The 14,671-nt window shown below is 39.2% G+C and overlaps 1 protein-coding gene across 3 annotated transcripts in view; it reads left to right on the forward strand.

Moving 5' to 3' along the window:
• The window catches only part of EXOC4 (exocyst complex component 4), an 830,711-nt gene that overhangs the window by 769,320 nt on the left and 46,720 nt on the right, over positions 1-14,671 (forward strand). For 2 of the 3 annotated variants that reach the window (XM_055284061.2, XM_063642265.1), the window contains 2 exons: positions 2,798-2,976; positions 5,579-5,738. In XM_055284061.2, the coding sequence (XP_055140036.1) occupies positions 2,798-2,976; positions 5,579-5,738 (339 nt within the window). Of the gene's footprint in view, positions 1-2,797; positions 2,977-5,578; positions 5,739-8,435; positions 13,710-14,671 lie in introns of those variants that run through there. The other variant, XM_055284062.2, reaches the window with a different exon arrangement.

The raw sequence follows: 14,671 nt of genomic DNA on the forward strand, positions 1-14,671 counted from the left end.
TTTTGTGCCAATTAGTACGTGAATATCAGAATGAGTTTTTATTGGTGAAATTAGTCATTAGTTAATTAGCAACTGTTAGGATGAGCATCTATCAGTAAAAATGAGCAGTAGTCAAGATATTTGGATTCTCTTGGATGAACTGCTTATAAGAATATAACACATCCTATATAAAACTTAGCTTAAAATGGATCAGTCAACTAAATGTAAAATCTAAAACTCTACGACTTCTAGAAGAAAACATAAGAAAAAAAATTTTTTTAATTTTTAAAAAAATTTTAAAAATTTTTTAAGTGAAAACTTCTGAAATATGACACTAAAAGTACCATCCAAAAATTAAAAAGTTATAAATTGAACTTCATCTAAATTGAACTTCATCATAATTAAAACCATTTTTTGATAGACATTGTCAAGATTAAAATACAAGCCAAAGACCAGGAGAAAATATTTGCAAAATGCGTACCTGCTAAAGGACTTGTATCCAGAATATATAATGAACTCTCTAAACTTAATAAAAAGAAAACAACCCAATTTTTAAAACTGGGCAAATGATTTGAACAGATATTTCATCAAAGATATACATGCAGAAAATAAGCACATGAGAATACGCTCAATATCATTAGTCATTAGGAAAATGCAAATTAAAAACACAGTGAGATACTGCTCTACATCTATTAGGATGACCAAAAATTTTTATTTAAAACTGACAACACCAAGTACTGATGAGGGCGTGGAACAACTGGAACTTTTGTATACTGCCAGTAAGAAAGCAAAATGGCACAGCTCCTTTGGAAAGCAATGTGGCAATTTCTTACAAAAGTAAACATACACTTACCATATGATCCAGCAATCTCACTTCTAGGTATTTATTCAAGAGAAATAAATGCAAAGTTATATGCACACCAAAATGTGTACATGAAGTAGCTTTATCCACAACCACCTAAACCTGGAAAGAACCTAAATATCAATGGGTGAATAGATAATCTGTGGGACATCCAATTCAGTGGAAGGCTACCCAGCAATAAAAAGTAATGAACAACATAGATGAATCTCAAATGCTTTGTGCTAAGTGAAAAAGCCAAACTCAAAAGGCTACATACTGTATGATTCCATTTATATGGCATCCTGGAAAAGACAACTGTAGGGGCAGAAAAATAGATCAGTGGTTGCCAAAGGTTTGGGAGTCAAGTAGGGGTTGACTGCAAAGGGACACAGGGAATTTTGGAGGAGATGTTTGTGTTCTATAATTTGGTTCTGGTGGTGGTTATACAATTGTACATGTTTGTTAAAACTAATAGAACTGTACACTAAAGGGGGGGAGTTTTACTGTTTGTAAATTATTTGTCAATAAACCTGACTATAAGTAAAGAAAGATGACAGGCAAAGCATGATCGCATCATTAGAGATAATAATGCCCAAGGCTTTTGCAGCCATTCATTTAGGAATATTTCTTATTACTTGATGCCAACTGTAAAGGTAACAGCGCATAGACCCTGAATTATGTCATCATGTCTTACCTCCAATGAAACTTCCATGCAAGGTCACAGCACCTAAAACGACAGAGTTAGGACTAGACTGGGCTTACAGAACAGCCTGTTTGAACTCTGCCTGCCAAGGGATACTGTTGGTTTGGGATATTTTTTTTTTTCTGCTAGGGTGGGGGATTCAAAATACCTGCACGTAGGGCAGAATTTGGACTGAAACACTTTAATTACAACTTTAAAAGGCTGTGGCAGTGCAGCCAATCCATACCCACCTGAGACTTCTTCAGCAGCAACTAATATCTGCCAAAAAGAACCTGAGAATTGTGTGTGACCAGACTGACACAGGCCATTTTCACACAGAAATGCCCTCCTTCCTCAAGCTGTCAGATATGTTCTGTGAGACTCAAGCATCGCCTTCTGTCAGGACCCTTTCCTGACACCCCGTGGCACATTTCCATGGCACATGGATGGATGTGCTTGGAGTGAGATGCTGTTCTCTTTTAGTGATTTTTTTCTTAATCTGCGCCACTAGGTTATGGGTCTTTAGGGATACAAACTGTCTTATATTTCCAGGGCCTAGCACAATTTCTTACAAATTCATAGAGTTTCCGTATGTGATTTAGTTAACTAATAAATTATTGTTAATAAATATAAGACTAGTGATGACAGCCAGTACTTAACTGTGCATGCCATTTGTGCCAGATACTGCTATACTTAACACTTTATATGTAGTAGTTACTCACAGCACCCTATGAGACAGGTGTTGTTTTCACCCCCATTTCATGGATAAGGAAACCAAGGGATAGAGAGATAAAGTAACTTGCCTAAAGTCATACAGCTGGTGATTGAAGCCAAAGTAGGCTCCTTACACTTTTAAGATCTGTAAACTCTACCCCTCATCTTCATTGCAACAATATCTGTTGAAAATTACAATGCTTTTCACACTATGCCTACAAGCCTGGCATTGAAGAGAATTTTAGAACTCCTTACCAACACTGTATGGATTAAACAAGCAATGATCATAGCAGCCAGCTTGCCCCAGATCACTCAGTTGTTCTATAGAATAACTAAGATGGCTTTCTGGTTAAAAGAGGGGAGGGTGTTTACATTAAAACATACAAGGCCACAGCTGCTTCATATTAAGTGTAGAGCGTAGTGTCTGGCACAAATAGGGTACACAGTAAGTGTTGGCTATCATCGCTAGTCTTACATTTATTAATGATAATTTATTATTATTTTGGTGTTCTGTCCCAAGATTATTGCCCTCCCTGGAAAGATTTATTATTAACTGCTCTCCCCATCTCTCTCTTTTTCAGGGTTCACTGTTTCCACTATCTCATCCCTCTTGCAAAGGAGGGGAACTATGCCATTGTGGCTAATGTGGAAAGTATGGATTATGACCCCCTGGTGGTCAAGCTCAACAAAGATATCAGCGCCATTGAAGAGGCCATGAGCGCCAGCCTTCAGCAGCACAAGTTCCAGTATATCTTCGAAGGTCAGACCCTGCTTCTGTCTCTGGGAGTTTGGGAGGAAGAAAGGATGAAAGTTTTCCTGATTTTCTGTATTACTGAAGTTCAAGACTTGTAGAAAAGAGTTGTTTGTTTGCTTGCTTGCTTGTTTGAACTAAATCTGCAATACCTAGCCTCTTTGTGTATGACTTAGGTAGACAACAATATGGCCGCCATCTGCTCCTGGTTGATAAGGAGATTTAATCCAAGATAAGGCAGATGGCTGCCTCCCTGACATGCCACTCATGAGATTTGAGAGAATGTGCAGACTGGGCCACAAATTAACTCAAGAGGAGCTTATAAAAGAAAGAAAACACACATACACAATGAGGAGAGAATCCTGAAAGATCACTCATTGGCTAAAATTATCACTGGAACGGGAAGTTTTCTCACAGAGTGTTATAATCATCTGGAAAGAACAGAAGCCTCTGATTAGCAGCAATTTTTAGGAAGGATGTGTCCATAAATGCCTCCAAGGGGCAGGCAAGGAAGGGTGTGAGAGACAGGAAGTGCCATCTAAAGACATTACCCTTCACAATTTTGAAAAAATGTGATGGCACCCACATAATTTTTTCATGGTGAATTTCACCCAGAGGACCCCTGTTACGACTTCACATTATGTTCCCTTTGTCCATGTTTTGGTTTGTTTGTATGAAAACTTGTATCTGTGTTCTCTCACAGAATTAAACTAGTATTATTTAAAACAACTAAGAAGGTACAATGTCCAAAGGATTGTGGCAAACTGACAATGCATGGCCAAAGTTTGCTTTATGAAAGTTATATTCCAGCAAATTTGGACCCCCCAAAATCCAATCCTTAAATGTATATGGAGTTATAAAGAGATGTGTTCTGTTGAGGTATATCTCTCAAAGACTTTAGCCAAAAAGTGTAAGTAATTAAAGAGTTAGCTGTCAATTAACCCCATGGCACTATGAGTTTGGTGGCACCTGTAATTTTCTGCAGCTTTAAGCTGCAGTGCCTACCTGAGAATTCACTTTTCTGTTATTACACAGAGTTTCCTCTTTGCTCTTGACTGTGGCTCTTCCCAGCCCCTGCATATCAACATTTGTTTTATTCCTATTACAAAATGCATTTAATGTATTTATTATAATATATTATTATTTCTTATTCTCTACAAACAGCCTACCCCTTCTTTGCCCAGACTTGCAGACCACGTTATATTGTGGCAGCAAAAAAAAAAAAAAAAAAAAAAACAAACAAACAAAAAAAACTGTACGTAAAGTTACGGACTTGAGAGAATGACACCAAAACTTGGCCACAGAGATTTTTCATTTTATATATGTATAAGTTGTCTAGCTTTAAATGCAGAATCTGCGGTTGTGTTTTACTTTGAATAAAAACATTTCTTCACATTTAAATAGTAGCACATACAAGTTTGTGGTCTTGAAGCAATGTTGTGTGAGTATAGCTGAAGCAAGACCTGAATGCATCTCCTCCCTCATTTCTACTTTCACCTTAATCAAGGGAAAACTCATTTTGAAGACATGGGGAGCCATGGACCTAAAGATAAGCCCTGCAGTCTGATCTAAACCTCAGAGTCTCGGAGAAGGGACTAGACTTCAGAACGTGAAAGCAACCAATAGCAAATGGCTTGCGACTAGTCAGACCAGCTTTACAGTTCCAAGGAAAATGTCCTGCTAGCACCCAAGAATAAGAAAGAAGGAAGAAACATTTACTGAATTCCATTTAGAATTAAAACCCAGCTTTTAAAAATAGTAATCCATATGTGCCTCACGTTGTTCTGAACCAGTGTTTCTCAACTTAATTACATGGGATATCCTGAGGAGGACTTGTTAGTTTGCTGATGTCCTGAGCTGCCCTTTGCTAAATTTTGCAGACAATAAGACAACCCTCCAGACCTAAGAACAAACCACTTAGGGGGCCCCAAAATGTCCACAGATGTCTCACGGGAAGCCAACGGTTAATGTATGATCTGCTTTTCCTTCACCCTTTTTTCTAATTACATTTTATACACCCATTGCCATTGTTAAGGTGTATTAGCATTATTGCCAATAACCCAATTTCTTATTGATTAATTTTTTACTTGGCAATGTCGAAATATATTAACATTATTGCCAATGCTCAGTGTCATATTGATTTTATTTATGTAGCTTCCCAATCAACTTTTGAGCCCAAAGTGTCCTTCTCTACTTTGTAGGAGGAAGGAGAAGCAAAAGGGTCGTTGTATATGCCTGTGTTCTTCTCCGCTTCCCAATTGTCTATAAAGAAAAGCAGGATTTCTTGTGTACTTCAACAGTTTATAATAACCTGGCCTCTTCTCTAAGGCCTTGGCATGGTGGCAGTAGGTGTACATGGCAATTCTGGAGATGTGGCTATTACCAGGCTTTGCCACCAACATGAAGTCCACTCATTTGTAACTACTAGGACAATGTAGAAATACCCTAAAATTATTGTCAGATCAGCAGATGCAACCATCAGAGGTAGATTTTCTTCGGTCATTTAAACGTATAGAGGATTAGAAGACAGCAATTCTGCGTGCAAGTTTCTGCAGGAATGCCTCTAATCTGTCTTCTGTTTTCTTCGCCCCGTACTGTGCTGACCCCTCAGGCCTGGGCCACCTGATCTCCTGCATCCTCATTAATGGTGCCCAGTACTTCAGGCGCATCAGTGAGTCTGGCATCAAGAAAATGTGTAGGAACATTTTTGTTCTTCAGCAGAATTTGACCAACATCACCATGTCGCGGGAGGCAGACCTGGACTTTGCCAGGTAGGAGGAAAACTGGGTTTAGTTTCTTGTGCCAAAGCTAAGACCTCATTGCCTGTGAAGTCATTTTTTAAAATAGACTCTTAGTGCAGAAAAAGCTTCGTTTAAAAAAAGAAAGAAAGAAGCACAGACAGATGTTTTTAGGTCCTATAGAGAAAATAATTCCACAGAACTCTATTGAATTTTGTTACTTTGGCAGGTAGTTTTTCCTGATGTCTAACCCAAGTTCTTACTACAGTACTTGAATAACTTTTGTTTTTCTGCATGTAAAAGTATACACGCTCATTGCATAAAATCTGTAAGATAAAATTCAAGGAAGAATACAAACCTTTGATCTAGAGGCTAAGACATTTGGTGTATTTTCTCCTGGCTTTTGTGCATGTGCTGTGTTGTTGATGTGACTTTTCACACACACTCAAGCATGTGATTTCCCTTTTTTCAAAACCGGAACTATGTCAATGCAATTTTATATTAATTTAATTTTGTTTTCCCATATCAATAACATTGTTTGAAAACGTAATTTTTCCACATTTGTTAATACTCCTTGAAAACATTACTTTTAATGATGCCTGAACAAATATTTCATGGTATAAATGAGCCATATTTATTTTTTGATCACTTGCAAATTTTTGAACATTTGAGTTTTTCCCTTTTTTTCTCTCATTGTAAATAACATGTATCTACTGCATTTTTACAGGAACCTACTTCTCATTTCTTCCATCTTGTTCCAATTGAAATCCATCCCTTCTTGTTCTCACTGGGAGGAAAGTGAGAACTCATCACTATCCTTTCTCTTCTCTAAGTTTTCTGATCTTAATTTTTTTTTTAAGTGACAGGGTATTGCTCTGTTACCTTGGCTGGAATGCAGTGGTGTGAACATGGCTCACTGTAGCCTTAAATTCCTAAGCTCAAGGGATCCTCCAAGGAGCTGGGACTAAAGGCACACACCACCACACCTGGCTAATTTTTATTTTTTTATAGAGACAGGGTCTCACTATGTTGCCTAGGCTGGTCTTGAACTCCTGGCCTCAAGCAATCCTCCTTCCCCAGCCTCCCAAAGCACTGGAATTATAGGCATAAGTCACTGCACCCGGCCTTGATCTCAATTTGTAATGTTTTTGTGTAATACACTTTTTCAAAATTTGAGAGTTAATTTTTTTCCCTCTTCATTTGTCTTAACCCCATCTAAACCTTAATTAGAATATCAAACCTTTGGTGCTTTAATAAAAGCCTAAGCAATTTGAAGATGATAGATAATAAATATGTTATCTTCATGCTCTATTGCCGTTTATACCTGAGTGGATTATTCTGTAAACTCCCTTATTTTCTAAAAGCCTTTATGGCTAGGAAGTCATTTGTTTTTAATAATCCCCAGTGTTTCTGCCTGAGATTTAGTATTTCTGTGTCTTTTCACTTGATTTTTTTGATTCCTTGAGAAGAGCAGGAAAATTTGAAACAATTCTTGAGGCATTTACAGAGATGATGAAATATTATATTACTTTAACAATTATAAAGACAAATATGCTGTGATCTTTGTTTTGGGTATGAACCATATATGTTCATTTTTAACCTTTCTTCCTCAATCTGTTACTCCATTTGTTCCATTGCTACCCTGTTCCTCTGCTTTTCTGTCCTTCTCCTTCCCTGTCTTTTTCTTTCTATTTGTGGGAAAGTGAGAGAGAGAGAAAGTGAGTGAGTGTGTGTGTTTTCATTAAATTCCCTGTTTTAGGCTAAATTTGGTGGAAAGCCTTCCTTGCTCAGATTAGGGAAACCAGGTGTGACTGAATGCTGCATTTATTTGGTCGCTCTTATGGGGAATGATCTCATTATTGAATTAGTCTAGTCATAATAACATTGACAAGGGGAAGTTAAGAACATAGAGGCCTGAGGGATACAGAAACCCATTACTAATGCTCTAAGGAATACAATTCCTAAATTCAATCATCCTATTTTAAATGATTTTTTTTATTTAGCTGAAATAAGTAAATTAACACAGTTTTTGGCAGACAGTATGGGGCCTGAAAAACCTGGCATCTGAATAATGCAATGCTGACTGGGCAGGATTGAAGTTGGCATCAGCAGGTCATGTGCCAATGAAGCATTTCTTCAGGAACTGAGTCCCAACCATGCCATGCCTTTCACAGTTGGATTGGTGAATTGTGTCCCAGGAAGTAGGTACAAGTGGCATGTGACCACTTGGGAGATGTACTGCTACTATTATTCTTTATTCTGACACGGATTTTTGACAGGAAATAGGCTAGGATAAACATACAGCACTGGATGGATCTGTTCTTCTGACTCTGCTTCAGAAGACATCTCCTTACTAAGACTATAAGCTCCAAGAGGCCGAGACTCTTTTCTCAGTGCCTGTACCAAAGTAAGTGTTAATTGTATGTACTGAATGAATGAAAAGATACCAAATCAAGGCTAATTTTGGTGTGGATGAAGGCCTTGGATATTGACAGGTCAGTTTATGTTTATTTCCCTGAAGGTTTCAACTAGCCGGCATGGGTCAGTTTTCTTATAAGCTTGAAAGAAAAAGCGTATCTTCCTTGCAGTTCATTCTTTGTAAAACAGAAACCATTACAAAAAGAAATAATGTAGCCCTACTATTCATAGTCTCTTTCCCTCTCATTTTTTCTTGCTTTCATACAGACACACTTTATAGCCTTATTCTTCCCCCCTTCTTGTTTTTGGTAGGGACAGGTTTTGTGAAAGGGGCTCCATCAATTCTACCATATTTGAAGCTATATAAAATACATAAAACAGCAATACCAAAATGGCCAGAAATAATAGACTTCAGCAGTGTACCTCAGCGTTCCTTAAGCAATGTCTAATCAAGCATGGACAGCATCTGTATTTCCAGCAAATCTCTATAGGAATGTTATCTTCAAACACAGTAATTAATCACTAGTTGCCATGTGTCAGAAAACTTATTTAACAAGAAGTTGCAAAGTGCTTGTAGTTTTCTTACCTTCTCAGCCTTCCTGGCCAGTGGAAAATGTAACACCTTTCTGTAATAAAGAAATGAGGGATCTGGAACGATTCCATTGATGTTGATTCTTCTACTCATAGTATTGTTATCTTGTCTCTCTCTTTTCATACACACCTTTCCTCTAACTGATCTCTAATAGGAGGGTAGATCTTGGCTGAGCAAAGGAACCAGAAAACCTGTAACATTACCAGAAGTACAGAGAGCCTCTGTCCTCTATGGTAATGATCATTTAAGCGCTCTTACTGTTTTGACCCCCCTGTTAATTTTCAGAGTCAAAAAGATACTTTATCCAGGAAAATCAGTGCAGATGAGTTAGAAGGTGGAAGGGCTTTATGAGTGTGCTTTTTTAGTTCCTTTCATCACAGATCATCTTAACTTGAGCTGTCATGCGCCTTTCCACATGTGAGTCACAGAAGCCACCTAGGAGTCCAGATGGTGGCAGCATAACAAGAGAGGTCCGAACGAACGGTGATTGGAGTCCCCAAGGTGTATCATCTGACAACCTTTCTAGCTTGAATGACGCCATTGTTTAAAAAGAATATCCCAGAGTTTTCTTCCCAGTTATCCCCTCTGTACCCCATTTTGTCTCTTTCTCTGCCTCTTCTGCTGTCTCTTTTTTCTCCTTTATTTCTCCAATAGCTCTACTTCCTGCTCTCCTCCTTCAAGGTTTCATTGCTCCTCAATTTTTCCTTGATTTTGGTTTTTTTTTGGACTGTTATCTTTCATTCTTAAACCTGCACAAGATAAGGAAACAAAAGCTACGGTTCAGGAAGTGGTAGGGCGAAAAATTGTAACACCCAAGACAGATTCCTCGCCCTGTTATTCCTTCATTTCTTCATTCCTTCATCAAATATTTATTCAGTGTATGTTCTCTGTAGGTCCTGGCCTCATGAAACTTGCATTACTGTGGGGCAAGATGCAAAGTAATAAATAAGTAAAATATATATAAAGTATTTCAGATGATAATATATGCTGTAGTTAAAAAAAAAAAAAAAAAAAAAAAAAAAAAAAAAAAAAAAAGAGTAGGCATGAGGAGGGGACCAGAGGGTGCCAGAGTATAATGGAGGTAATCCGAAATTTTAGAGTGTTCATGGAAGTCCTTAATGAGATGGTAACATTTGAGGAAAAACCTAAAGGAAGAGTAGGAGCAAGGCATGCAGCTATCTAGGGAAAGAGCATACCAGGAAAGAGCATCTAAGGATGAAGAGCCAGAGGGAGGCGTGCACTTAACATCTGAAGAACAGAGCAGAAAGGCCAGCATGGTTGAAGTGAGTGAGCAGGGGAAGAGTAAGAGATGAAGTCTGAAGTTTGATACAAGGAGCTGAGATCTGGCAAGTCATTGTAATGACACTGAGTTTTACTTTGCATGAGGTAGGAAGCTATTAGAAGGTTTGGAGCAGAAGAGTGCTACATAATGTGAATCACTCTGGCCACGATGTTGAAACTAACATCACAGTTGTTAGTTGGGGGGGGAGGTTGTAGGCAAAGGCAGAAGCAGGAGGCTCTGTTAGAAAACTGTGGCAATAATCTTCTAGCTGAAAGGTAGTGGTGATTCAAAGCAAGATGGTAGCACTGGAGAGGATGAGATATGGTCAGATGAGGATGTATTTTAAAAGTTGAGCTAAAGGATTTGCTGAGGAATCAGAAGTGAACCAAAGACTCCAAAGTTTTTGATCTGAACAATTCAAAGCATGAAGTTTTTATTTACTGTAATGGAAGTGAACCAGACCATAGGAGAGGCTATTGAAGTGTGTGGAGGGCAGAGGGGGGTTCAGCTAGAGAGGGGATAACAAGAAATGTTAGTTTGAGATGCCTGTTAGGCACCAGAATAGACATAAAAAGGGAGCCGGCTATACAACCTGGAGGTGAGGAGATGGGAGTTTTGGAGTCATCAGCATATAGGTGGGATTTAAAGTCATGAGAAAGGCTGAGAGGTGAGATCTCAATGGGAGCACAAGTAGATGAAAAAGAGAAGCTGTCCAAGAATTGGACTTTGGGTACCCCGCTGTTGAGATGCTGGAGTGCCGGAGAAGAACCAGCAGAGGAAGTTGAGGAGGCAGCCAACAGAATAGGAAGGTAACTAAGAAAGGGTGTTGTCCCAGAAGTCAAGGGAAGTGTTTTAAGAGGAGTGTGTCTTCATCTGTGTCAAATGCTGTTGATAGGTTAAATTAGCTCAAGACAGAGAACTGGCTACTGGTGGGCTTGACAAGAGGCCTGAAATGCTTTGGTTTGCATTCCTTTATCTTTCGTACACAACTTACCTAAAGTAGGAATACACTTCAAATGTATATATTTGGGAATAAGTTCCTCACTCCTCAAGTTTCCGGTAGGGTTTGATGTGATCAGGACAAAACAAAAATGCAATTATTTTTAGTGTGATATATAAAAGACCAAATTGGCAGCCTCTCTTTTCTCGAGGTCAATATCAACATGCATAAATCATGTTGACAGTATGTCTATGTGCCCTTGACATGATGTGATGAAAATGGCACTTTAACCAAAACGTATTACCTCAATCTAATCATGAGAAAGACATCAGAAAGATTCCAATAGAGATACATTCTATGAAATACCTCATCAGTACTCATCCAAACTGTCAAAGCCATCAAAACAAGGAAAGTCTGAAAAACTGTCACAGCCAACAGGAGCCTAGGAGACATGATGACTAAAATGTACTTTGACCTCCTGGATGGGGCCCTGGAACAAAAACAACATTAGGCAAAAACTAAGAGGTCCTGAATGAACTATAGATTTTAGTTAAAATAAGTGTTAATATTGGTTCATTCATTGTAACAAATATATCATACTAATGTAAGATGTTAATAATAGGGAAACTGGGTACAATTTATATGTGAACTCTGTACTGTCTTCTCAATTTTTCTGTGAATCCAAAACTTCTAAAAATAAAGTCTGTTAGTAAAAATATTAGGCAAAGTGTTTCAGAGAACATTTATCCAATGAAAATATACAGGTGGCTAATTCATATTAAGCATGAAAAGATGCTCAAATTCATTTGTTATTAGGGAAATGCAAATTAAAACCACAATGAGACACCACTCTGTGCCCACCAGGATTGCTATAACAATAAAAAAAAAGAAAAAAAGACAATGAAAATGTTGGCAAGGTTATGGAGAAACTAGAACCCTCATTTGCCGCTGGTAGAAATGTAAAATGGCACAGCTGCATCAGTTCCTCAAAAAGTTAAACATAGAGTTATGGTATGACCTAGGAATTTCACTCCTAGGTATATACACAGATAAATGAAAACATACATGTGTACAAAAATACATACACAAATGTTCATAGCAAGCATTATCTATAATAGCCAAAAAGTATAAACAGGATGGGTGCGGTGGCTCACTCCTGTAATCCCAGCACTTTGGGGGGCCGAGGTGAGCAGATCATGAGGTCAGGAGATCGAGACCATCCTGGCTAACATGGTAAAACCCCATCTCTACTAAAAATACAAAAAAATTAGCTGGGCATGGTGGCAGACACCTGTAGTCCCAGCTACTCGGGAGGCTGAGGCAGGAGAATGCTTGAACCTGGGAGGCGGAGCTTGCAGTGAGCCAAGATCGCACCACTGCACTCCAGCCTGGGCGAAAGAGCGAGACTCCATCTCAAAAAAAAAAAAGTACAAACCAGATATCCATCAACGTATGGATGAATAGAACATAGTACATTCATACAATGGAGTTTATTTGGCCACAGAAAGACATGATGTGCTGAATCTTGAAACATTATGTTAAATTTAAGAAGCTAGTAACAAAAAGCCATTTTTTATTACACTATTCAAATGAAATGTCCAAAATAGGCAAATTTATAGAGATAGATTAGTAGAGGTTGAAAGGAAATGGGGAAATAGATAGAGGAGTCTTTGGGGGTGATGGAAATGTGCTAAACTAGATTGTGCTGATGGTTGTACAGTCCTGTGACTATTCTAAAAGTCCTTGAGTTGTATCCCCTAAGTCTGAAAATTACGTGGTATGTGAATTATATCTCGATGAAGCCGTTTAAAAAAAAAAAGAGGTGGAGCTTTAAGACTTGAAAAATTAAATGATTTGTCATAGGAAATGAGGAGCCCAAGTTTCATCCTCTCCTTAGTGGGGAAACTTTTAAAAGGAAATATTTGGCTCATTTTCTAGTTTCCCTAATCCATCCTGAGAGGTAGAAGATAAAGGAAGAATTTTTGGAGAAGGAGGTGGTGCTTCATATTAGTCTTGATAGGAATTGTCCAGAATAGGGAGAAAGTCATTTGGAAGAGAAAGGGTAGTTCCGGGGACTGGAGAAGACGTTCAAGGAAGGAGGTGGTGAAAGAAGAGACCTGAGTCATCATCAGGCCTGAAGTCAGGGCTGGCTTAGGGCAAGCCACAAATGCCACCTTATTAAGGCCTTCTCTGCACTTTCAAAACATGCCTTCCTCCCCCACCAGCACTCCCTATTCTCCTTAGCATGATTTTAAAAAGCATATATCTGACATATTTAGTATTTACTTATTTGTTCCTCACCTGTCTACCCTGAATAGAATGTACGCTCCATGAGCAGGGACCCTTTTTTGTTCACTGCTGTAGCCCCAGGACCTAAACCAGTACCTGGCATGTAGTAGACATTCAGTAAATACTTGTGGGGTGTTAAAGTTATTTGGACTTTATCCTGTAAGTAACTGAAAGATTTTAAGCAGAGGAGTGAGATGGTCAGATTTATATTCTAAGTACATCATTTCAGCAGCAGTATAGGACTTGGATTTGAGGAAGATAAAACTGGAGGCCTTGCCAATCAACTGGAAGGTGATTGCTAAGAAAGTGATGTGTAGGGGCCGGGCACGGTGGCTTATGCCTGTAATCCCAGCACTTTGGGAGGCCGAGGCAGGTGGATCACGAGGTCAGGAGATCGAGACCATCTTGGCCAACATGGTGAAACCCCATCTCTACTAAAATACAAAAAATTAGCCAGGCGTGGTGGCACGTGCCTGTAATCCCAGCTACTTGGGAGGCTGAGGCAGGGGAATCACTTGAACCTGGGAGGCGGAGGTTGGAGTGAGCTGAGATCGCGCCACTGCACTCCAGCCTAGCAACAGAGCAAGACTCCGTCTCAAAAAAAAAAAAAAAAACAAAACAAGTGATGTGTAGGGCTTCAACAATATATCAGTGCTTGGTGGTGGGGGGAGGGGGCATGGAGGAGACATATTTGAGAAGTGTGAAGGAGCTAAAATTGGCAGGTCTTGGAGAGTGATTGAATAGTGAGGGTAAAGGGAAGGAGTCAAGGATGACTCTCCAATTTCTAACATGAGTGTCTAGCCAGATCACACCACAATCAAGTAAGATAAGGATACAGGAGGAGAGAGGAGTAGGTTTGATGGAGGGAAGATGATCAGTGGCTGTGGTGAGTATAAGATGGATGTGGGACTTCCGAGTGGAGACATCTAACATGCAACTGGATATGTAAACTGGAAGCTTGAGGGAGAGGCTGGGAGTGAACAGACAGTTACGGGGAATCATCAGCATGGAGCTGTTTAAAACCATTAACGGAGATCAAGGCTGTAGGTAGATGGAGAGCAATCCCGTGGGGAAGACCCCAAAGGGCATGAGAAGGAAGAGGAGCCCCTGAAGAAGATAGGAAAGGAATGATTTCATAGGACAAGGGCAGAACACAGCTCATGAAGACCAAAGACAGTGCATGATCACATAGCTGCCTGCACAGAAATGCTACTTTCCCCATAAGTTGATAGAGCATCCTTCCCAGTAAATGGAAGCCTTTTCTCATGTTAACTTCTCCAACTCTTTTAATTAAACTGTCCAGATACTTTCCTCAAGTGACAGAGTGACAAAGCCAGCCTAGCAACTAAACGTACGGATTCAGACCCCTGCTTTATCCTTGACCTTGTACCTTCACTAAGGCCAGGAATGATCTCTGGCATAGCTGAGAATGTTGATTCCTCCCA

This window comes from Symphalangus syndactylus, chromosome 6 (genome assembly GCF_028878055.3).
Source record: "Symphalangus syndactylus isolate Jambi chromosome 6, NHGRI_mSymSyn1-v2.1_pri, whole genome shotgun sequence".
NCBI classification, from domain to species: Eukaryota; Metazoa; Chordata; class Mammalia; order Primates; family Hylobatidae; genus Symphalangus; species Symphalangus syndactylus.